Consider the following 26,826-nt stretch of genomic DNA (forward strand, 5'->3'; position numbering starts at 1 on the left):
AAAAGGGGTTTACACAGTAGATACACGAAGGATGTATACACCGTGAGGTATGTCTCAGTGTATATATGCTGAGAGTTTGATCCGTCTTCGAGGGATTAAAGTTTTCTTGAGTAGTGGTTACCAGGTGTATTTGATAGACTAAGCCAAATTAATCACCCAGGATTAATTAAGATTGCTAGTAATGTTCATAACTGGGATTTTCCTTGCAGATACGTACACTGTTAACGTAAGAATACAACTAATGTATCTTATTGGGAATTTAGCTTATCGTATTTTAGCTCGTAATGTCAAGGACGGTGTGTCAACACCGGCTGTTACTATGGTGCCTCAGCACAACTCCAGCACTACAATGTTTCGTGTTCTACGACAGAAAATGGTGCGAGGTGGAAACCAGCGGCTGGTGATATCTTGGCTGGTGGCGCTGGTGCTGGTGCTGCTGGTAGTGCTGGCGACAAGGAACTCAGCCCGCAGGGACGATGACGGGGGCCAGGTTCGAAGCGCCGTCAGAGCCCTGAGTGCAGTGCAGCGGCCGCTGCCAGTGCAACCTCCAGCTCAACCTCACCCACAGGTGAGTGCACAAACACCAGGAAACACTGACCCCTGCCCTCCCCCCTTAAAACTCACACACCAGCCTCACATCACGAGTGATGTTCTCTCTCTCTCCTGGGCATTGTAATTTCATTTATATTTATGAATATTCTCCATAAAGTCTGGAATCTTTGACAAGTTCTGTGATTATTTTTCTCCTGTACAAGGAGCGTCATTCTCTTTCTAATTTGAATATTTTGTTTATCCTTAAATGAATGAGTAAAAAATTTTCTAGTACCACTAAATCCACCCTCTTGTGACACTGGCTTAAATTCACATTACACTATCTTTCCAGCATATAACAGTAAGATTGTGATTTATTTTTTCTAGATTATCATAATTGTTGATAAAAGATGACTAATTGAACACGCCTTTTGGACGATTCATACTGAGCTATTTAGGTCTGTTGTTGCAAGACTGGTGTTGATGTAGGTCTGTTGTTGATGCAGATCTGGTGTTGATTCAGGTATGTTATTGCAGGACTGTGTTGATGCAGGTCTGTTGATACAGGACAGGTGTTGATACAGGACAGGTGTTGATACAGGACGGGTATTGATATAAGACTGGAATTGGTATTGATACAGAACTGAGACTGGTATTGATATAGGACTGGGACTGGTATTGATGCAGATTTGATGCTCATACAGGTTTGGTGTTAATGAACGTTTAGTAATGATACAGATTTGGTATTGATACAAGTTTGGTGTTATACAGGTTTGGCGCTAATACAGGTTTGGTGTTAATGCAGGGTTGGTCTTCAGGTTTAGGTAGCGTTCCGAATTTGATGTGATTGACACCGTTCTACTCTGTACCTGATCACCGTTATTTTGTGAATGTATGGTTAGGATCACAATGGAACCATCCACTTGTGTAAGTAGGTCTTCGTCCAAAGGTTGGACAAGTATTGAATAATTCTTTGTATCAAGTTAGCATTTATTAACATAGCATTTATTAATATGTTCATCGCAGTCTTGCTCAGACGAGTTTAAAATAAGCTGCATCTTTAATCAATTTGTCAAAAAAATAAATAAATAAATACACAGAATGTATGAAAGGTTTTGGAGGAATGCTGGCAGACGTAGAACTTTACATCTGAACTTGGGTAAATATCCGCGTTGCTTTTACAAATGACTGTGTGTTTAGTCTGTGTTAGCTGTCTGGCAGGCTTGGCCGTGACCACCCATGGATTGTGCACCCGAAGGCCACATACAACACCACTTACCCAACACCATTACCTGACATCTGTGTAATCACTACAGGTAATGACAGCCACAACACCATTACCAGCATCATTATTGGCAATAGCCGTTACAGTACCGTTATTGGTCATGGCAGACACGTTGTGTGGTGTTAATGTTGCAAGAACTCTTCAAAAAAAAAAAAAAGTGGTAGAAGGATTTTGTTTCGAGGAATTAGAGATACCCTCCTTTTGGATCAAACTTGATTGCCTCCCATTTCTCATGCTCTATATGACCCCTACGGGACTAGCACTACCACGTGAATATGTAATATCATTTGTGGCCACAACACAGTTATGTATTATTATTATTATTATTCCCCCTTAAGGGAGGTTCCTTGACGCTGGTGAGGGGCTCTTGATTTAGGGAATTGGATCTGTGCTCCGGTTCCCTGATTGAGCCTGAGTACATCCCCCCCACATGCGCTGTATAATCCTACGGGTTTAGCGCTCCCCCGTGATAATTAGTAATAATAATAATAATTTTATTATTAAACCCAAAAGGGTCTAGTAGATGTATATTGGTGGAGCCCGAAATAGTTTTTCATCTATTACGTGATTTCATCAACATAAAATTAATAACCATGAGTGGCACGTAAAATGTCCAGTTGCCCACGTGGACTGTTAATGGGTTGGTAAAGAGTAACCATCCGTCTTAACACGAGGTGAAACCCGTTAAACGATTTGCACTCTGGCAGGATTGCTGATCTTTGTCTGGTGAACATGTAAGATGAGAGACAAATCTCATGAACTTTATTTAAATTCAATACGCATTTTGTCTTTAATTTCCTGCATTTTTCGTAAGGGTTCGTAGACCTTTAATATTTCCTTTCCAATTTAGGAGACCTGGTTTAAGATCGGATCTTGGGAGCCGTGACCCTCAGACAACACGTTATTATTGCCTTTAGAATTCATCTGTATACCTTAGCTTAGACCATTCACAGTTAATATTCTGTCCTACCTACAAGACAGTTAACACAAATATTAATTACAACCGAGAACATCCAAATTCGCAACTTACCAAGAAGTCATTTTATCCTGTATAGATTAAAGCAGTCTCCTTACATATGCTATAATTTCATGTTATGTTACTGCAGATAAGCCAAAATTAACCAATTATAATAAAAAGTACAAACTACTAAAGGCAATAATGCCTTTATTTTCTCATGTAACAGAAAACGGGAACCACGAAAAACGCATTTAAATCTATACATTGGAAAACACGCGTTGTTAAAAAATTTAGTCACTCCTATATTGCAGCAAAAAACGACGTTCTCTTAGAATTATTATCATCGTCACAAGAATAATAATAATTTAATCCAGTGCTAAACCCGAAAGGGTCATGCAGTGTTGGTAATTTTATTTAGGCACAAGTACACATAAGTACCTTATTGCTAATATAGTCGCATTATTATTATTATAATCAAGGGGGAAGCGCTAAACCCGGAGGATTATACAGCGCCTGGGGGGGGGGATGTGGAAGGCATTCAGGCTTAATTCGGGGAACTGGAGCACAGATCCAATTCCCTAAATCAAGAGCCCCTCACCAAGATCAAGGAACCTTCCTTGAGGGGAATATAGTCACAGAAGATGCTAAAGCCATGGGGTCATTTAGTACTATTATTGGTTATTGTTAGTCACAACGGGAGGTAATCAGATTTTATTCAATTCCGTTATGAAAAACCCTTCTGTAACATCAGGGTAATCCACTACCATTAAAGATGTAATATTAACAAGGAACAAGTGGTACCTGACCAGCCGGGCTGTGGCTCGTACGTTGGATTGCGTGCAGCCAGCAGTAACAGCCTGGTTGATCAGGCCCTGATCCACCAGGAGGCCTGGTCACAGACCGGGCCGCGGGGGCGTTGACCCCCGGAACTCTCTCCAGGTAAACTCCAGTTAAATCAGGATGAGTCAAACGACGCAATGGTATTACAGTGGAAATTGGATCACTACCTTCGTAATTGCATTCTAGCGGTTTTATTTTGTGCCTAACTGTTCAACTGCCTCCCAGCACACATAAGGGGGATTACCAACAGACCCCTGGCAGTCTTCAAGCTGGCACTGGACAAGCACCTAAAGTCAGTTCCTGATCAGCTGGGCTGTGGCTCGTACGTTGGTTTGCGTGCAGCCAGCAGCAACAGCCTGGTTGATCAGGGGCTGATCCACCAGGAGGCCTGGTCACAGACCGGGCCGCGGGGGCGTTGACCCCCGAAACTCTCTCCAGGTAAACTCCAGGTCCAGGTAACTATGTTTTATTACATGTAAACTGCATTACCTTTGTACAGCATAAGAGAAATATTTGTGGAAAATTGCATTTATCTGAATGCATTATTATATACATAACAGTAAATGAATATTGATAATTATTATTTATCAGTTAGACAAGTAGGAATTTGGGACACCTAGGTCGCAAAAAATGTCCCCCTTCGATACCTACCACTGCCATATCCACAAGTTGCTCTGGACCTATTAATTAAATGAAATATACATCACCAGGAATGCTGGTAAATATATAAATTTGTGGACTGTATATTAAAATTAAAAAATGATTATCTATAAACACATTTACATAACAGAAGGAGAATATCTTAAAAAGTCACCAATTTGACTGGAGATTAAGGTGTATCATACTCAGAAAATCTCACTAACTAAATCTATGAAAATAATGCTGGCCAGAATCACACACAAATCTAGAGCTTATCTGAGGTTCCTGGAGCTGTCTTGTCCAGTCGTCTGATATCTCAAGTTATGCAGGAATGCATGTCCAACAATTTCGCCTCCTATTTGAGAGGTGTCAGCCCAATTTTAACCTCTAGAGCAAGAAAATTCCTTCCCCTTATGCTAACGTTGTATCCAATTCAAAACCAAGATGGCCAGTCTCGTCTGCGCAGACGCAGGCTTTCCGTTTTCTATGACATAATATTATTAAATACAGTATGGCCATCTATTTACATACAAATACTGAATTTCTGGAAAATATATACAGTATTTTCCACACTGCGGCTGGCCGGAGTTCGTTGCTAAACGACTCAAATTGCTCATTTGAGAATGGTGGAGGACCTGGGTACATATAGGATCTGGCATCCACACGGCGACATATTACACAAGATTTAATCACCCTTTTTACACTTTGCCGTCCTTGTGGAATCCAGAAAGTTTCCCTAATACAATTTAAGGTATCTTGTACCCCACCATGCATTACATTTTTATGGGCATTTAGAACAATTAAATTTGTTAGATGATGAGTTTTGGGCAGTAAGATAGGGTGTTTAGCATAATCACCCAATTCAGCATTTTGTAACTTACTTCTGCACCTAATTACATTGTTCTCTAAATACAGCCCCAATTTCTCTATTATGGAACCTTTCACAAATTTTCTTTCCATCATCAATTTAATCTCATTTCCATAGATTTCTTCTTGTACCCTCTTTATCCAATATTCAAGAGGATGTGAAAACTTATATGAAATATTCATCTTATTTAGAAATTTAAACACCAACTTAGTTACATTGATTAGTTTGGGTAAAGAAGAATACCTATTTATATCAATGGCTAAGGAAGGACAAACTATTGGAGCAGTGGTCACAGTAATTTCAACAGGAGCAATATACACCTTTTGTACAGGCCAATTAGCTTTATTTACCAACCAGCTCGGTCCTTTAAACCATGATGCAGCATTTACAAATTTAGCATAAGGTAAACCTCGAGACAAGAAATCAGCTTGATTCTCCTCACCAGGTATATGATTAAATGTTAACATATGCTGACCCAAACTATTATACTTCTCTTGCATCTGATCAATTTCAGCGACTCTGTTTTGTACGTACACAATTTTACTGTTTCCATTACGAATCCATTGTAAGGATACCTCATTATCAGACCAAATTACAGTGTCGCTAATATTTATCTCCTGCAACTTATTTCTTATATAATTAGCTAATTTGACACCTACATAAATGGCTGTTAATTCTAACTGAGGTAAGGAATTTAATTGGAGACACTTTAGCCTTAGACATAACAAGAGAAATAACACTATTACATTGAAGGTAAGCAACTGCTCCATATGCCAATTTTGAAGCATCACAAAAAATGTGAAGTACATTTTTCCCATTTGGATTGGCCACCTGGCGTGGGAACTCCAACATTGGAATTTTTTCATAATCACCAATTAATTCATCCCACCTGTTAATGAATTCCTCAGGTAGAATTTCATCCCAAGCACATTTAAGTTTCCATGCTTCCTGAATTAATAATTTCCCTCTTATAGTAAGGGGTGACACTAAACCTAGTGGATCAAAACATTTGGAAACTTCAGCAAGCAAAACTCTCTTAGTTAATTTATTGGGCATACTGTAATTATTAGGTTTTAACATTAACAAATCTCTCTCAGTATCCCAAGTTAAACCCAATACATTACTACATTTTGGCACTTCATCTCCAGGGTAATCTTTACTTATTTTGTCCTTTAATTTGGACGAATTACTATTCCATTCCCTCAGAGGCATATTTACACCCTGCATTATTTTATTAGCCTCTCCATAAGTCATTAACAGTTCCTCTTCAGCTGACATCACACCCAGGAAATTGTCCACATAAAATAGTTTGCTCATTACTTTACTCAATGGACTTTCCATACATATAAGGTGTGCATTTATCGTCGCTTGAAGTAGGAACGGACTGGATGTAGCACCAAATAATACGCTCCTAAAGCGAAAGGTTTTCAGAGGCTAAGTGGGTCACTAGGATTCTCAGGCCATAAGAAGTGGGTACAATCCCGGTCAGCCTCTTGTAAACCCACTCTTAGGAAAGCTTTACTTATGTCAGCCGTAAAGGCATAATTTTTCATCCTGAAATTTAATAAGATATCTCCTAATTTTTCCGTCAACGACGGACCTGTCATCAAACAGTCATTTAAACTAGGTACATTTTTGTTACTCCTGGCACTACAATTAAACACAATTCTCAGAGGAGTGGTCTTAGAATCCTTCACTCCGTGATGTGGCAAATAGTGACCATAAATTTTGGCTTGCTCAGGAGGTACCTCTTCTATAAATTTATTAATTAACTGCTCAGCAATTATATCATTATAGGCAGTTAACAATTCTGGTGTCTTACTCAGTTCGCAGAGCTGAGCCTTTAATTGTCTATATGCCATTCTGTAATTAGTGGGCAATTCTGGATGGTTCAGTCTCCATGGAAGTCGTACCCAGTATTGTCCAGATTCAAATTTTACATCTCTCAGGTATTGCTCCTGAGTAAAAGAATCGTCTGGACTTTCTTCATTTACATTTATTCCAATGCTATCTAATTCCCACAATTTATGCACTGGCTCAACACCATCCTCTATGGAAGAATTATGCTGGGGCACGATTTCATGAGTAAGACACACAGTTATGGTATTTGTAGTTTCCTCTAGTCATGAATTATTATTACGAGGAATCCTGCCATACATTACATGGCCTCCAGTAGTCTTCAAAAGGGTGACACCACATTTCTTTATCATACCCTTTACAAAGGAGGCATAATAGTCACTACCTATCAAAATATTTATTGGGCCTACAGAATCATCACTTACACCAGAAGGTGCTAAATTTACATTATGTGAGAGTCTTTCTGTAGCTTTACTAAGCCCTACTGTAGATATTTTCTCTGGAAGTCTATCTACAATTACTGCATTAACACGATTTTTCTCATTGCCCAACCTGACAGTTACATAAACAGTGTCATACAATTGAGCTCTTTTATCTGAGAGAAAAACAGATAATTTTAAAGTTGTGGGATCTCCCATCTGTACTTTCATACCATCAAGACATTTACGTTTTATGAAAGTACGCTGGGATCCCTGGTCCAATAATGCATTCACATTTTTTGATTTATGCCTTTTATCATCAATTTTTACCTGTAACACAGGTAAGGCTACTTCAGCCAAACCATCATTATTAACATTAGCAGCAATTTTTACATTAGCCACTGTTGTGTCAGGATTGTCAACATTATCATTATTATCAACATTATCATATAGACCTTTACACATGACTATATGGTGTCTTCCTTTGTGACATTGATAACAGAAGTTTAATTTGGCATAACAATCCTTTACATTGTGATTGCCCAAACACCTGATACATCTGTCAAGTTCCTCCAATCTTTCAACTTTATCATTCCATGAATTGTATGCATTGCAATTCTGAGAAAAATGAGTACCCTTGCAGAAAAGACAATCTCTCTTTTCTTTGACTGGTTTCCTGTTAACTGGGATACTCTTAGGAGGGTACTTATTCTTCTTACCTTGTGGAGAATCATTATTTCTGATTCCTGCTACTTGATATGCACCTATGCAACTCTTTTTAGGAAATGAATTTTGATTATTACTATTGGTATAATTTTTCCCTTTATGAAACTTGACAGCTACCTCAGAGTTATTATGTGTTGCATCTTTAAAATGAGTTAGTTGGCTGGTCTGCAACTGAACAATTAATTCTTGTAGACCTAGTCTTATTTCCTCCAGACCAAAATAACCCTTGTGATATTTATTCGTGAGCCATTCAAGTGTTTTACAGCTTAATTTATTCTGTACCATGGCACTCAATAACCAGTCTGATTCCTTCAGATTATATTTATTACTTAAAGTTTTGAGAGTGCTCTCCAGTTTAACTCGAAACTGCTGTAAACCTTTGTAAGTGTGATCTGGAGATTTTAAATTTACAATGATATTCACTAGATCCAACCTACTTTGTTCTATATTACCATAAGTGACCTTCAACAAGTCAACTGCTTCCTTGTAAGAGTCATCTACATTGGGAAAGGCTTGTATGAGTATGTAAGCATCTCCTCTTACCTGTCCTTTTAGGTAAAATAATTTAGTTACACAGGCTAGGTCGCTCCTGTCATGCACAGCTGCTTTAAAAATTGACCAAAATTCCTCCCAGTTTTCTCCAGGATTAAACACAGGCAAACACAATTCTGGGAGTTTTGGCAAAAACATATTATTTGTTGGAGCAGACTGACCAACTGCCTGGTTTACACATTTTAATTTATTCAAGGCCTGACTATTACAAGAAAGAATCTTTTCCTCTAATTCATAATACTGATTAATCATAAGATCTACTTCAGTCTCATCTACACAGTTTACAAACAAATCTCCTTCATATTTGTTCTAATATAATTTGTATGAATCATATCTATTACCTAAAGCATCTAAATACAATTTTAAATCATCAGTATTCGCAGTTTCTTGATTCATTAATTCCAAACATTTATTGTATGCTTTTGTTACATGCCCCTTCCTAGCTTGCAGTGAAGCTTTTTTTGCTCTATATTCCATATGTTTGTCTTCTATATTAATTTCCTCAATTTCAGCCATGATGCAATGTATTAAATTCAACTTAATAACACTGATTATGTACTAAATTATGTACTTTATAAAGGTAAATAGTACAACTTACCTTTGAATAAATCCTAGCTACCTGAGCTTAGCAATTACATGTATAATATAAATTTTAAATGTACATTAATACAAACTTGGCTCATCAAAATTAATATTATACAAATTAATAAATCCTTGCCAGAATTTGGCATAGCAAAATTATTATACACAATATAATCTTTAGACACACTTTTCTTATCAATTACACATACATTGATATAAATCTTGGCCAGAATTTTCTTTTCAAATTAATATTATAGAATTAATGTAAACTTAGGCAGACTTGACTTATCAAAATTAATACAGTGGACCCCCGCATAACGATTACCTCCGAATGCGACCAATTATGTAAGTGTATTTATGTAAGTGCGTTTGTACGTGTATGTTTGGGGGTCTGAAATGGACTAATCTACTTCACAATATTTCTTATGGGAACAAATTCGGTCAGTACTGGCACCTGAACATACTTCTGGAGTGAAAAAATATCGTTAACCGGGGGTCCACTGTATTGTAATAATTATAATCCACTACACATTAAGTAAATCTGTGAACTTAACATCCACCTCCTTCTGTCATTTCACATATAATTATTAAGTAATTAACCAATTAATGACTTCACTAATTACCTCCGGTTCAAGAAGGACCAACGGGCAATTGAAATGTGGAAAATTGCATTTATCTGAATGCATTATTATATACATAACAGTAAATGAACATTGATAATTATTATTTATCAGTTAGACAAGTAGGAATTTGGGACACCTAGGTCGCAAAAAATGTTCCCCTTCGATACCTACAACTGTCATATCCACAAGTCGGTTCCTGACCAGCCGGGCTGTGGCTCGTATGTGGGTTTGCGTGCAGCCAACAGTAACAGCCTGGTTGATCAGGCTCTGATCCACCAGGAGGCCTGGTCACAGACCGGGCCGCGGGGGCGATGACCCCCGGAACTCTCTCCAGGTAAACTCCAGGTAAACAAGTTGCTCTGGACCTATTAATTAAATGAAATATACATCACCAGGAATGCTGGTAAATATATAAATTTGTGGACTGTATATTAAAATTAAAATTAAAAAATGATTATCTATAAACACATTTACATAACAGAAGGAGAATATCTTAAAAACTCACCAATTTGACTGGAGATTAAGGTGTATCATACTCAGAAAATCTCTCTCTAACTAAATCTGTTAAAATAATGCTGGCCAGAATTACACACAAATCTAGAGAGCTTATCTGAGGTTTCTGGAGCTGTCTTGTCCAGTTGTCTGATATCTCAAGTTATGCAGGAATGCATGTCCAACAATTTCGCCTCCTATTTGAGAGGTGTCAGCCCAATTTTAACCTCTAGAGCATGAAAATTCCTTCCCCTTACGCTAACATTGTACCCAATTCAAAACCAAGATGGCCAGTCTCGTCTGCGCAGACGCAGGCTTTCCATTTTCTATGACATAAATATTATTAAATACAGTATGGCCATCTATTTACATACAAATACTGAATTTCTGGAAAATATATACAGTATTTTCAACAATATTAGTGAGTGTGGGTGGGTGTGAGTTGACCTGACTGGCTTGGGCCAGTTGACCTGCAGCAGTGCTCCTTCAGTGGGTGTGACTTGGAGCCTCAGGGTGGATTGGGGACATAAAATACTCAGCTCACACACTGTGGGAACGGGATCGATCCCCGACACAGGCGCTTTCTTACACTTTCTTTTCCTGGTCACGTAGCATTAAGTTGTTACTTTAAACACACAACTAAGAGGAGTTAAACTTATTGAGGAAGATTCTTTGATGTTGTGAGGAGCTCATGATCCAAAGAATTGGATTTGTCCTTCCCTTGAGGGGAACCCTTTTGCCTCCCATTATTCCCAGGAAAGGAATTACATGTATTATTATTATTATTATTATTATTATTATTATTATTATTTTTTTATTTTTATTTATTATCACACCGGCCGATTCCCACCAAGGCAGGGTGGCCCGAAAAAGAAAAACTTTCACCATCATTCACTCCATCACTGTCTTGCCAGAAGGGTGCTTTACACTACAGTTTTTAAACTGCAACATTAACACCCCTCCTTCAGAGTGCAGGCACTGTACTTCCCATCTCCAGGACTCAAGTCCGGCCTGCCGGTTTCCCTGAATCCCTTCATAAATGTTACTTTGCTCACACTCCAACAGCACGTCAAGTATTAAAAACCATTTGTCTCCATTCACTCCTATCAAACACGCTCACGCATGCCTGCTGGAAGTCCAAGCCCCTCGCACACAAAACCTCCTTTACCCCCTCCCTCCAACCCTTCCTAGGCCGACCCCTACCCTGCCTTCCTTCCACTACAGACTGATACACTCTTGAAGTCATTCTGTTTCGCTCCATTCTCTCTACATGTCCGAACCACCTCAACAACCCTTCCCCAGCCCTCTGGACAACAGTTTTGGTAATCCCGCACCTCCTCCTAACTTCCAAACTACGAATTCTCTGCATTATATTCACACCACACATTGCCCTCAGACATGACATCTCCACTGCCTCCAGCCTTCTCCTCGCTGCAACATTCATCACCCACGCTTCACACCCATATAAGAGCGTTGGTAAAACTATACTCTCATACATTCCCCTCTTTGCCTCCAAGGACAAAGTTCTTTGTCTCCACAGACTCCTCAGTGCACCACTCACTCTTTTTCCCTCATCAATTCTATGATTCACCTCATCTTTCATAGACCCATCCGCTGACACGTCCACTCCCAAATATCTGAATACGTTCACCTCCTCCATACTCTCTCCCTCCAATCTGATATTCAATCTTTCATCACCTAATCTTTTTGTTATCCTCATAACCTTACTCTTTCCTGTATTCACCTTTAATTTTCTTCTTTTGCACACCCTACCAAATTCATCCACCAATCTCTGCAACTTCTCTTCAGAATCTCCCAAGAGCACAGTGTCATCAGCAAAGAGCAGCTGTGACAACTCCCACTTTGTGTGTGATTCTTTATCTTTTAACTCCACGCCTCTTGCCAAGACCCTCGCATTTACTTCTCTTACAACCCCATCTATAAATATATTAAACAACCACGGTGACATCACACATCCTTGTCTAAGGCCTACTTTTACTGGGAAAAAATTTCCCTCTTTCCTACATACTCTAACTTGAGCCTCACTATCCTCGTAAAAACTCTTCACTGCTTTCAGTAACCTACCTCCTACACCATACACTTGCAACATCTGCCACATTGCCCCCCTATCCACCCTGTCATACGCCTTTTCCAAATCCATAAATGCCACAAAGACCTCTTTAGCCTTATCTAAATACTGTTCACTTATATGTTTCACTGTAAACACCTGGTCCACACACCCCCTACCTTTCCTAAAGCCTCCTTGTTCATCTGCTATCCTATTCTCCGTCTTACTCTTAATTCTTTCAATTATAACTCTACCATACACTTTACCAGGTACACTCAACAGACTTATCCCCCTATAATTTTTGCACTCTCTTTTATCCCCTTTGCCTTTATACAAAGGAACTATGCATGCTCTCTGCCAATCCCTAGGTACCTTACCCTCTTCCATACATTTATTAAATAATTGCACCAACCACTCCAAAACTATATCCCCACCTGCTTTTAACATTTCTATCTTTATCCCATCAATCCCGGCTGCCTTACCCCCTTTCATTTTACCTACTGCCTCACGAACTTCCCCCACACTCACAACTGGCTCTTCCTCACTCCTACAAGATGTTATTCCTCCTTGCCCTATACACGAAATCACAGCTTCCCTATCTTCATCAACATTTAACAATTCCTCAAAATATTCCTTCCATCTTCCCAATACCTCTAACTCTCCATTTAATAACTCTCCTCTCCTATTTTTAACTGACAAATCCATTTGTTCTCTAGGCTTTCTTAACTTGTTAATCTCACTCCAAAACTTTTTCTTATTTTCAACAAAATTTGTTGATAACATCTCACCCACTCTCTCATTTGCTCTCTTTTTACATTGCTTCACCACTCTCTTAACTTCTCTCTTTTTCTCCATATACTCTTCCCTCCTTGCATCACTTCTACTTTGTAAAAACTTCTCATATGCTAACTTTTTCTCCCTTACTACTCTCTTTACATCATCATTCCACCAATCGCTCCTCTTCCCTCCTGCACCCACTTTCCTGTAACCACAAACTTCTGCTGAACACTCTAACACTACATTTTTAAACCTACCCCATACCTCTTCGACCCCATTGCCTATGCTCTCATTAGCCCATCTATCCTCCAATAGCTGTTTATATCTTACCCTAACTGCCTCCTCTTTTAGTTTATAAACCTTCACCTCTCTCTTCCCTGATGCTTCTATTCTCCTTGTATCCCATCTACCTTTTACTCTCAGTGTAGCTACAACTAGAAAGTGATCTGATATATCTGTGGCCCCTCTATAAACATGTACATCCTGAAGTCTACTCAACAGTCTTTTATCTACCAATACATAATCCAACAAACTATTATTATTATTATTATTATTATTATTAATCTCAAAGGGGGGTTATGTTTGAGTAGCTGCATTAATTTTTTTCTGCAAGGTTTTTTTTCTTATAACTTAAGGAACACTTCATCCAATCAGCCTCAAATTTTGAAAGTAGATGGACTATAACAAAGGTTTATGCAGATATTGACACATGCAAGTGCCCTCTGGTCAAGTTTATATAAACTATTCTTGAATTTGGTTTTCGTATGATAAGGAAGCCTTTTTTTAATCACCGTTTTTGTTCACCACCGATGTATCTTACTTGGAAGGAATATGGGAATACCAATGTAAGATCACTCATTGATTGACACATCTAATTATTGGACCTATTATTATTAATATTATTATTATTATTATTATTATTATTATTATTTATGGGGCAGTGCTTAACCCATAGGGATCATACAGTGACTGAAGAATAAAAGTCACTTAAGTTTTATCCAAGGAAGGAGAGGGTAGCTCCAATACCTCGTATCAAGAGCTCTTGGCCTGTATCAAGTTTTCCCCCTTTGAAAGGTCAGACACAAAATACACACATGGATGACAATAAATCAAAATTGGGCACCTGGCATAGCAACAAGTTAACATTCACTAACTGGAGTTGACCTTTGTTAAAGCACAGACATGCGTAGTCTAAACATAAAATTCTGTCCTACACCCTGAGCTAGATACTTTAACATGATGGGTATGTTGTGGCAGCATCCCTGCTGCCACAACATAACCATCATGTTAAAGTATCTAGATGAGCCACACTCCCACATCTTGCCCCATAGATATGGTAAACATGAGGAAATTAAATCTTCATCAGAGTACAAAACAAATTCTGGCCACAAAATAGAGCGAAACACCAACGTCAAAGACCTGGGAGTGATTATGTTGGAGGATCTCACCTTCAAGGACCATAACATTGTATCAATCGCATCTGCTAGAAAAATGACAGGATGGATAATGAGAACCTTCAAAACTAGGGAGGCCAAGCCCATGATGACACTCTTCAGGTCACTTGTTCTATCTAGGCTGGAATATTGCTGCACACTAACAGCACCTTTCAAGGCAGGTGAAATTGCCGACCTAGAAAATGTACAGAGAACTTTCACGGCGCGCATAACGGAGATAAAACACCTCAATTACTGGGAGCGCTTGAGGTTCCTAAACCTGTATTCCCTGGAACGCAGGAGGGAGAGATACATGATTATATACACCTGGAAAATCCTAGAGGGACTAGTACCGAACTTGCACACGAAAATCACTCACTACGAAAGCAAAAGACTTGGCAGACGATGCACCATCCCCCCAATGAAAAGCAGGGGTGTCACTAGCACGTTAAGAGACCATACAATAAGTGTCAGGGGCCCGAGACTGTTCAACTGCCTCCCAGCATACATAAGGGGGATTACCAACAGACCCCTGGCAGTCTTCAAGCTGGCACTGGACAAGCACCTAAAGTCAGTTCCGGATCAGCCGGGCTGTGGCTCGTACGTTGGTTTGCGTGCAGCCAGCAGCAACAGCCTGGTTGATCAGGCTCTGATCCACCAGGAGGCCTGGTCACAGACCGGGCCGCGGGGGCGTTGACCCCCGGAACTCTCTCCAGGTAAACTCCAGGTAATAGCTCAATTGCTAGTACACTTAGCTCGCACAACGAGGTCTGTGGTTCGATCCCTGGTGCAGGTGGAAACAGGACCTGTTCCTTTAAGGCACCTGCTGTCCATGTTCACCTAACAGTAAAATAGGTACTCGGGTGTTAGTCAACTGGTGTGGGTCGCCTCTTGGAGACAGAATTCACTTATTGCCCAGAATGCTCTGCATAACAAATGGCTTTCTCTATACTGTAGTAGTATGTCATTGATATCAGCTAGACCTGTATACCTTGTACATGTAGAAATAATAATTATTAATATTATTATTATTTTTATTAATGCATCAGCCATTTCCCACCAAGGCAGGGTGGCCTGAAAAAGAAAACTTTCATCATTCACTCCATCACTGTAGTGAGGGCATGCCTCTGGCAAGAGTGATTATTATTATTATTATTATTATTATTATTATTATTATTATTATTATTATGCTGTGTAAAACAAGGGGGCTTTCCAGTAAAAATGTGTATGTTCTGGAATCCCAGAGCTGAATCAGTACCCTGTATTTTTTAAATAAAATTTTATTTTGAGAAAGCCTTTGTACTTTCCTGAGTCATTATAGTATTGTATAGTATTTTGTATTAAAAAAGTGCTTTACCCATAGGGATCACATAGCCTCTGGGGAATGGGTGATAACCAGAATTGATCTATGGAAAAAAAGGGTATCCCCAGTTCCTTGGATCAAGAGCTCCTCACTGTTTTTAGGGCAGCTTCTCCTCCCCCACAGATGAGGCTAGTTTGTGTGAGTGCTAGGTTACACTACAAGTATGGTAGTGTATTTTTTATTATAATAAAACAAGTAGTTTTTTGTAAAAATAATTTGAACAATTGTATTGCAATGAATTGTTTAGTTAAGAGTCCATGACACTTCAGGAATCTTGAGTATGTTCCAAAGGCTGATTTCTCTAGCCAGCAGAATGTTATTCTTCTGACACGGCACTGCCATGCTTGCATGTATACGTACATGCATATGTACATTTAAAGATTATTAAATAACCCTCACCTTGGAGAGATTTTTATGAAGATATTTTGTTACTTCCTGGACTTAATAATAATATTTGATGAACCGAAACATTGTCTAAAGGATCCTCTCCAATTGTGAGTTATTTGTGAAGTATTTCAAACACGCTATAATGGTTTTTGTGTTTTCTTGACAAGTTATTATCTTTTACACGAACATATCTTTTAATACGAGCTTTGCAGCTGTGGGCTGTCTAGCCTACACACACAGGACAGTGTAATCAAGTCTTAAACTCTATATTTTCCAGAATGTGTTGCAAACTCAACATGTGAGCCTGGTTAATGGCAGATGTGGCAGTGGAAAATGGGTGGAGGGTCTGCCTCCACTCTACATTATCACGCCCACCTACCCGAGGGCTGAGCAGGTGCCTGAGCTCACACGTACTGCTCAGACGCTTATGAATGTACCAAATGTGGTATGGATTGTGTCTGAGGACTCTACTGTTGCATCTACATCAGTAGTTCAGTATCTCAATGAATCAGGTCTCAACACTGTGTATCTCCATGGTAAGTACAATATTCTTTAAGAGTGACTGTGTGCAGTTAGTGTAATTGAACATAAATCATCTAATGGTGTTCACAAATGACCCTCACTTTAAAGAAGAAACTTTACTCAACATTTTGGTAAGTCATTAACCATTATTAAGTCACACCTGACTTGATAATGGTCATCTGATGTTTTCCCCACCAAGGGTAGACTTTTTGAGGCAGTTGTTCCAGTCATGGTATTATTACTTTTAATCATATTAATATATTTGTATACATTTTTTCATTATTGTTAGTTTATATTGTGAATCTCTGTTTCATGTAAAGTTTTGTGTATAGCCTGAAGTAAGTATCAAGTGAAATATGATGCCAGAAAGTACTGTTTAGATTCCTAACTAAACAAATTGCAATCAAAAGATAGTTCCATGACTTACTGAAGGCATACTTTGATCTACTAACTAAAACCAAATAAAATATAGTATAAGGTGTATACATCTGAAGATATGGAAATTATTATTATTATTATAATAAAAAGGAAGCACTAAACCACAAGGGCTATACAGGAAGGTATGGAAAGCATTTAAGTTTGATCCAAGGAAGAGACAAGTAGTTCCAATTCCTTGGATCAGAAGCCCTTCATCAGCATCAAATCATCCCTGTGAAGGAGGATGAAAGATGGAGGCCTCTAGTTTGCAGTCTTCTGGGATTCTTTGTTTTATATATATGAGTACATTATTTTTTATCTGCTTGGGAAATATAGATTTTTATAAATTGTGGGTATAATGACACAATTTGCAGCAGCTTTTATTAGGACTGTTTTGCACAGGGTTGAGTGAAACCCTGAGCAAAATGTAATCCCAGTAAAAGCTTGTTCTTCATATTGTGTCTTCATACCCATACTTGTCTGCATTTTGCTTTTTTATCCACTCTAATAGGTTATATTATGTATGGACTATACTTTTTTTATCCTCAGTTCAGATGCCATCAAGATACAAAAAAGTAGGCAACAAGCCCAGAGGCGTGGCTAACCGTATGGCAGGATTAAATTGGGTTCGTGAAAATGCCAAAGATGGCGTCTTGTACTTTGCTGATGACGACAACACATATGACATACGTATTTTTGAACAGGTTGGTTCATGCCTAATTAGTATAATAATGGTAAACTAATATTTTGTAAAAAATATAATTTAGTGCTTTATTTATTTATTTATTTATTTATTTAATAATTTGAACATGCATACAGAGGTACAAAAAAAAAAATACAGTTAAGAGTAGCATGCCAAAGCCACTTGTATGCATAGCATTACGGGCAGGCTTAAAATTAACTTTAGATTAACTAAGCAATGTTGTAATCAGTGATAAAACATTATTGTAAACAGATAACAATAAAGCACAAATGAGTATTACAAAGACAGGTCATATGGTTGCATGCATTGCTGTACATTCAGTAGAGTGGAGTATTCTGTTAGGTAGTGTATTTAAAAGATAACAAAGTTAGATTGGGTCTTAGGTTTAACATTTATGTGATATAATTGTGAGAAACATTTAAGATAAACAATTTATAAGGTTCAGTTATTCAGTATTTATTTGGTTTTGGGTGAGTAAGTGATCTTTTAGAAGAGACTTGAATTTATAAACAGGTAGTGTTTCTTTTATATTCACAGGTAATGAATTCCAGATTTTAGGGCCTTTTATGTGCATTGAGTTTTTGCATAGCGTGAGATGGACATGAGGAACATCAAAGAGTGATCTGTGCCTTGTGTTATGGTCATGTGTTCTGTTGAGGTTGGCAAGGAGATGTTTGAGGGGAGGGTTTATATCAGAGTTAAGTGTTCTATGTATGTAATAGGTGCAGTAATAAGTATGGGTGTTTTGTATGGTGAGTAGGTTTAGTGTTTTGAATATTGGTGGAGTGTGCTGCCTGTAGTGGGAATTTGTTATCATTCTGACTACTACTACACTTAGTGGTCAAATTGTGTCATTACAAATTTCTGATACTGTATCTCTTCTTAACTTAGTCTGTGTTTCGACATACTTGTCTGTGATCACCTGCTGAGTTGTGTGCTTCTCTATAATATTCTTATTATCTGACTTTTCCCTTAATGACCTATGGGTTTACCTCACTATATGAATATTGTAAATATTGTACGTATAAGCTTTATCACCAAACTCCATTTAAGCTATAATAAAACAATTTCTATTGTTCTTATCAGATATAGTATTATTATTTTATTCATGGGGAGCACTAAACCCCTAAGGGTCATACAGCATTCAGGTTTGATCCAAGGAAAGGGTGTTCAGATCTAATTCCCTAGATCAACTACTCCTCATCAGCATCAAGGAACCTCCCTTAAGTCATAGAAATACCCTCACTTATTGCTAAATAGCTGTTCTGTCTGTCAGACTTGCCTGATTGTGAGTTATTAGCTCAGACTACTAACCAGTAACTCCAGTAAGTTGATATCACACTGTCTGTAACTTTCTTGCTGCAACATCCAAAGCCCATGCTTCACACCCATATAAAAGTGTCGATCCCACTATACTCTGATATATTTCTATTTTTGCATCCATAAACTTCTTTGTTCTACTGATGCCTCAGTACACCACCTACCTTTTTCCCCCTTCATCTATTTTATGGTTCTCTTTGTCTTTCAATAGACTCATTTTCCTCCATATTCCCTCCAGTCTAAAATCTAACCTTTCAATGTCTATACAGTGGAACCTCAAAAATCGAACTTAATCTGTTCCAAGAGCTAGTTCTAAATTTGAAAAGTCTGAAATTCGAAGCAATATTTCCCATAAGAAATAATGGAAATACAATTAATCCGTTCCAGAAACCCAAAAATATTCACACAAAAATACATTTTATAGAGATTAATTACAGTTTTACATACAACAAATACTCTAGTTTTTAATTATGTATAGTAATACATATAAAATAACATTTTTACTTACCTTTATTGAAGATTGGTGATGGCATCTGGAAGATAGGGAGGAGGAGAGAGGGAGTTGGGATTAGTGTTTAGAAGGAGAATCCCCCTCCATGAGGACTTCAGGTAAAGCCCTCTCTGGAGTTACTTTCCTTCTCTGTCTTTTAATGTCACTAGGACCAGCTTGAGAGTCACTGGACCCCTGTCTCACAAAATAACTGTCCACAGTCCTCTGTTTCTGGCACCTCTTTAACATTTCCCTAAAATGGGACATGGTTCTGTCACTGAACTTGTTGCAAAGATGGCTTATTTCAGCTTGCTCGGGGTGGTACTTCTGCACAAACATTTGGACATCATTCCACTTGGCACAAATCTCTTTAATCTTTGAAGAAGGCACCTCATCCACTCCCTATATTAACACTTCGCAACATCAGCTTCCTTGATTTGTTCTTTCTTTGACAGGATAGAACCGATGGTCGACTTGTTTTTCCCATACATCCTTGCAAGCTCAACAAGTCTCACACCACTCTCATACTTCTGTATTATTTCCTTCTTCACATCTATGGTGTTTCTCAATTTCTTTACCACAGGGGTACCACTAGCAAGTTTCTTTGGGCCCATGGCAGCTTATTTCACAGTCCCACAAGCACTAAACACAACGAAATAATCGTAAAATGCGTGAATGAGAGCGCAGGTTAGTGTTCACTCAAGCATAAACAAAGTTAGACTGCTCATGGCGCCTGCGCGGGGACGCGGACAGAGCGGGCGGCAGACAGGTCCCGTACCCGGCGGTCCGAAAATAGGGGCGCATTCGATAATAGGGACACAGTTTGTCCGAAAAAATGGTCCTATTTTCGAAACATTCGATATGTGATACGTTCGATTTTTGAGGTTCCACTGTACTTTTTGTTACTTTTGTTACCTTACTCTTTTCTATGTTTATTATTATTATTGCATTAATATTATTATTATTATTATTATGGTATTATTATTATTAATGTTGTATTTGTGGGGAAGTATACTACACTAGAAGGGGTTGTGAGGTACAGTAATCAGGTTTCATCCAAGAAGGGTAACTCATTTCTTGGATCAAGAGCTCTTTATTAAAATTGAGGCACTTTCCTTTGAAGGAAGGCAGGTCTTTGTAAAAATTTCAAAATTACTTTTTTTCATGAGTAACAGTATATATACTGGGGTATGGTACAGGTGTTATTTTAGGGCTGAGATATCCTGCAGTCACTTTTTTTTTTTAGTGTTTATGTACTGTGTATGTTTTTTTATCAATATTTTGCATGATAATCTTACTTTTTTTTCTTAATAGATTAGGTGGACTCGCAAGGTGTCGATGTTTCCTGTGGGACTGGTGACCAAACTTGGAGTATCTACACCCATTGTTAAGGAGGGAAAAGTGGTTGGTTTCTATGATGGCTGGATTGCTAAACGCACGTTCCCAGTGGACATGGCTGGGTTTGCAGTTAATGTGCAGTACCTTTTAGAGCGACCATTAGCGTCAATGCCATACAAGGTTGGCTATGAAGAAGATGGTTTCATAAAGAGTCTAGGAATAAAAGCATCAGAGATAGAACCACTTGCATTCAATTGCACAAAGGTGAGACTTTTCTCTGTTATAGTTAGCAATTCTGTTGCCAGTTTTCTGGTGTAGTGTTACATAATGGAAATTGGGATGTTTAGCATTAACATTATCATGGGGAAGCATTAAACTCGTATGGAGCATACATCGTCTGGGAAATGGGAGTAATCAGGTTTGATCCAAAGATGGGGAGGGTAGCTTCAATTCCTTGACTCTAGAGCCCTTCAGTAATGTTTATTGATTCTAACAAGTCATTGATGTCTATATCTATATTATATATTGTTCTTTCTACAAATAATATTGTTAGCAAGGCTTGCAGTATAATATTTGGAATCATGGTTAGCAAGTGCTGCTTTAGATATACTATTAAATAGATTTAATTTTGGTTCAGTGTTGTTGTACTTACATACATTTCAGAAACTGCAATTTAAAGATAAATACTGTATTATTCATCTTTATTATAGTATGTACTGTTAAGCTTTTAAATTAAATTATTGACATGCCAATTAAATTAAAAAATGTGCATTCCCAAAACTTCACCTCTTCTGTTTTGAATATGTATGCATTCACAAATGCATGTATAATTTTAGGTACATGTATAAACATAGACTTGTGCTTTATCTCATCTGTTTTGACTCACGAAATCATAATGACATGATTGCAAACAAACCATACCTCAGGCAAGGATTGAATTTATGGCAAGTGAGTTATGAAACTCACTCTCCACAACTTCAATCCTTGTCCGTGGTATGGTTGCTTGTCTGTTATGTTTGTACACGTGTACACCAAAGCATGTACACTTTTCTCTACATTATATAAACAAACTTATTTTTTTACAGATATGGGTGTGGCATACACAAACGAAGAAGAATGAACCTGCAAAACCAATCAACCATACTATTGCCACTTTGGGAACTAATCTAAAAATAATTAGTGAACAGTTATGGAAGGGACCTGCAATTAAAACTAAAAGTTAAAAAATATTTTTTGTATAGGAAATTAAAAAGAAACAGCAATAAATACAAATAAATGAGAGGTTAAAATCTAACAAAAAAAGCTGTTTAATATTGTATATAACTTATTGCCTGTATGATTAGTTATTTAGTAGGTGTACCATGAATAAATTTATTTCAAGAATAAAATTTATTCATAACATATTTATCAATGTACAGAACACATACACAGTACTCCCTAGAAATTTGAGAGAGATATGTTGCTAGAAGTCCCAGTGAGTAGAAACTGGAAATGCTGTAATAATTTGTTTCATATATGGGCTCATTTTGTGTTGCAGAGGCCATACTTTGTTACACAGTACAGTGGACCCCCGGTTTACGATATTTTTTCATTCCAGAAGTATGTTCAGGTGCCAGTACTGACCGAATTTGTTCCCATAAGGAATATTGTGAAGTAGATTAGTCCATTTCAGACCCCCAAACATACATGTACAAACGCACTTACATGATTGGTTGCATTGGGAGGTGATCGTTAAGCGGGGGTCCACTGTATTTTGTTCAACTTTCATGAATATTGACACTCTAAGAAAGATGCTCAGTAAGAGAGATTTGAGTATGAGGAATCAGTGAGCATGTTTTCATCTAAATATTATGGTTTAATTTAAATTTATGCATCATGTGCCAAGCCAAAGAAAAATGAGCATAAATGTGCATGTATTTAGAGTATTCATGAGAATCCCTATAGCAGAAATCATGAATAATAAAATAGTGAATTTAGATTACTGCAAATTTGTAGGGAGTACTGTACTATTTTTATATGAATTACACTCTTCTACAGTGCTTTTGTTCATTAGCTATTTTTTATATGTGTTATATAAAAGAATATAATGGTAGCAGAGCTAGCTAACTGCAGTTATGGAGTTTGAATTAGATTGTTATCTTGATTACCTATTATAGTGTGCTTGTGAGTTAATTACTCAGGAACTCAGTACTGGATCTCTAACTTAATTAATTTTTACAAAGGTGTTTTTAGTATAGAGTTTGTTTAGCTGTAAGCTTTATAAGTTTTCATGTTTGGACTTTAATGGGAATACTGTTCTGTATACAGTTAATGCATTGTCTCTGCTTTTATGATAATACAGCATTCTTCTTTCAACAAACCGGCCGTATCCCACCGAGGCAGGGTGTTTACCTGGAGTTTACCTGGAGAGAGTTTCGGGGGTCAACGCCCCCGCGGCCCGGTCTGTGACCAGGCCTCCTGGTGGATCAGCGCCTGATCAACCAGGCTGTTGCTGCTGGCTGCACGCAAACCAACGTACGAGCCACAGCCCGGCTGATCAGGAACTGACTTTAGGTGCTTGTCCAGTGCCAGCTTGAAGACTGCCAGGGGTCTGTTGGTAATCCCCCTTATGTGTGCTGGGAGGCAGTTGAACAGTCTCGGGCCCCTGACACTTATTGTATGGTCTCTTAACGTGCTAGTGACACCCCTGCTTTTCATTGGGGGGATGGTGCATCGTCTGCCAAGTCTTTTGCTTTCGTAGTGAGTGATTTTCGTGTGCAAGTTCGGTACTAGTCCCTCTAGGATTTTCCAGGTGTATATAATCATGTATCTCTCCCTCCTGCGTTCCAGGGAATACAGGTTTAGAAACCTCAAGCGCTCCCAGTAATTGAGGTGTTTTATCTCCGTTATGCGCGCCGTGAAAGTTCTCTGTACATTTTCTAGGTCGGCAATTTCACCTGCCTTGAAAGGTGCTGTTAGAGTGCAGCAATATTCCAGCCTAGATAGAACAAGTGACCTGAAGAGTGTCATCATGGGCTTGGCCTCCCTAGTTTTGAAGGTTCTCATTATCCATCCTGTCATTTTTCTAGCAGATGCGATTGATACAATGTTATGGTCCTTGAAGGTGAGATCCTCCGACATAATCACTCCCAGGTCTTTGACGTTGGTGTTTCGCTCTATTTTGTGGCCAGAATTTGTTTTGTACTCTGATGAAGATTTAATTTCCTCATGTTTACCATATCTGAGTAATTGAAATTTCTCATCGTTGAACTTCATATTGTTTTCTGCAGCCCACTGAAAGATTTGGTTGATGTCCGCCTGGAGCCTTGCAGTGTCTGCAATGGAAGACACTGTCATGCAGATTCGGGTGTCATCTGCAAAGGAAGACACGGTGCTGTGGCTGACATCCTTGTCTATGTCGGATATGAGGATGAGGAACAAGATGGGAGCTAGTACTGTGCCTTGTGGAACAGAGCTTTTCACCGTAGCTGCCTCGGACTTTACTCTGTTGACGACTACTCTCTGTGTTCTGTTAGTGAGGAAATTATAGATCCATCGACCGACTTTTCCTGTTATTCCTTTAGCGCGCATTTTGTGCGCTATTACGCCATGGTCACACTTGTCGAAGGCTTTTGCAAAGTCTGTATATATTACATCTGCATTCTTTTTGTCTTCTAGTGCATTTAGGACCTTGTCGTAGTGATCCAGTAGTTGAGACAGACAGGAGCGACCTGTTCTAAACCCATGTTGCCCTGGGTTGTGTAACTGATGGGTTTCTAGATGGGTGGTGATCTTGCTTCTTAGGACCCTTTCAAAGATTTTTATGATATGGGATGTTAGTGCTATTGGTCTGTAGTTCTTTGCTGTTGCTTTACTGCCCCCTTTGTGGAGTGGGGCTATGTCTGTTGTTTTTAGTAACTGAGGGACGACCCCCGTGTCCATGCTCCCTCTCCATAGGATGGAAAAGGCTCGTGATAGGGGCTTCTTGCAGTTCTTGATGAACACAGAGTTCCATGAGTCTGGCCCTGGGGCAGAGTGCATGGGCATGTCATTTATCGCCTGTTCGAAGTCATTTGGCGTCAGGATAACATCGGATAGGCTTGTGTTAATCAAATTTTGTGGCTCTCTCATAAAAAATTCATTTTGATCTTCGACTCTCAGTCTGGTTAGCGGCTTGCTAAAAACTGAGTCATATTGGGACTTGAGTAGCTCACTCATTTCCTTGTTGTCATCTGTGTAGGACCCATCTTGTTTAAGTAGGGGCCCAATACTGGACGTTGTTCTCGATTTTGATTTGGCATAGGAGAAGAAATACTTTGGGTTTCTTTCGATTTCATTTATGGCTTTTAGTTCTTCCCGCGATTCCTGACTCCTAAAGGATTCTTTTAGCTTAAGTTCGATGCTTGCTATTTCTCTGACCAGTGTCTCCCTGCGCATTTCAGATATATTGACCTCTTTTAGCCGCTCTGTTATTCTTTTCCGTCGCCTGTAAAGGGAGCGCCTGTCTCTTTCTATTTTACATCTACTCCTTCTTTTTCTTAGAGGAATAAGCCTTGTGCATACATCGAGTGCCACCGAGTTAATCTGTTCTAGGCATAAGTTTGGGTCTGTGTTGCTTAGTATATCTTCCCAGCTTATATCGGTTAGGACTTGGTTTACTTGGTCCCACTTTATGTTTTTGTTATTGAAGTTGAATTTGGTGAATGCTCCCTCGTGACTAGTCTCATTTTGTCGGTCTGGGGCTCCACGCATACATGTCTGAACCTCAATTATGTTGTGATCTGAGTATATTGTTTTTGATATGGTGACATTTCTTATCAGATCATCATTGTTAGTGAAGATGAGGTCTAGTGTATTCTCCAGTCTAGTAGGCTCTATTATTTGCTGGTTTAAATTGAATTTTGTGCAGAGATTTAAAAGCTCGTGTGAGTGTGAGTTTTCATCAGAGCTGCCTCCTGGTGTTATTACTGCAACAATATTATTTGCTATATTCCTCCATTTTAGGTGCCTTAAGTTGAAATCCCCCAGGAGCAAGATGTTGGGTGCAGGAGCTGGAAGATTTTCCAGACAGTGGTCAATTTTTAACAGCTGTTCCTGGAATTGCTGGGATGTTGCATCCGGAGGCTTGTAGACTACCACAATGACTAGGTTTTGGTTCTCGACCTTTACTGCTAAAACTTCCACTACGTCATTTGAGGCATTAAGCAGTTCTGTGCAAACAAGTGACTCTGCAATGTACAGGCCAACCCCCCCCCCCCCCCTTTTGCCTGTTCACTCTGTCACATCTGTATAGGTTGTAACCTGGGATCCATATTTCGTTGTCCAAGTGATCCTTTATGTGGGTCTCAGTGAAAGCCGCGAACATTGCCTTTGCCTCTGCAAGCAGTCCACGGATGAAAGGTATTTTGTTGTTTGTTGCTGGCTTTAGACCCTGTATATTTGCAAAGAAGAATGTTATCGGACTGGTGGTATTGTTGGTACTGGGGGGGGATTTTTTTTTTTTCCGGCATTAGTATCTGTATCTGTTGGTTTGGAGTGGAGGCCATCGACTGTGGTTCCACTCCAGGAATGACTGGATTTGGTGTACGATTTCTGCCATTTCCTGCCAGTTTTTTTTCCTTCCTGGCACTAAAAAACCTCTCCCTCTTGAGTGGCTG

The 26,826-nt window shown here is 38.8% G+C and overlaps 1 protein-coding gene across 5 annotated transcripts in view; it reads left to right on the plus strand.

Annotated features, from left to right (window-relative positions):
• LOC128695188 (galactosylgalactosylxylosylprotein 3-beta-glucuronosyltransferase P) overlaps positions 1–23,876 on the plus strand; it is a 41,242-nt gene extending 17,366 nt beyond the window's left edge. For 4 of the 5 annotated variants that reach the window (XM_070091289.1, XM_053785689.2, XM_053785687.2 and 1 more), the window contains exons 2-6: positions 371–568; positions 16,678–16,936; positions 17,889–18,043; positions 21,167–21,454; positions 22,276–23,876. In XM_070091289.1, the coding sequence (XP_069947390.1) occupies positions 374–568; positions 16,678–16,936; positions 17,889–18,043; positions 21,167–21,454; positions 22,276–22,413 (1,035 nt within the window). In that variant the 5' untranslated portion in view covers positions 371–373 and the 3' untranslated portion in view covers positions 22,414–23,876. The remainder of the gene's footprint in view (positions 1–370; positions 569–16,677; positions 16,937–17,888; positions 18,044–21,166; positions 21,455–22,275) is intronic. The other variant, XM_053785688.2, reaches the window with a different exon arrangement.
• Positions 23,877–26,826: the final 2,950 nt, after the last annotated feature.

Source organism: Cherax quadricarinatus, chromosome 35, assembly GCF_038502225.1.
Source record: "Cherax quadricarinatus isolate ZL_2023a chromosome 35, ASM3850222v1, whole genome shotgun sequence".
NCBI classification, from domain to species: domain Eukaryota; kingdom Metazoa; phylum Arthropoda; class Malacostraca; order Decapoda; family Parastacidae; genus Cherax; species Cherax quadricarinatus.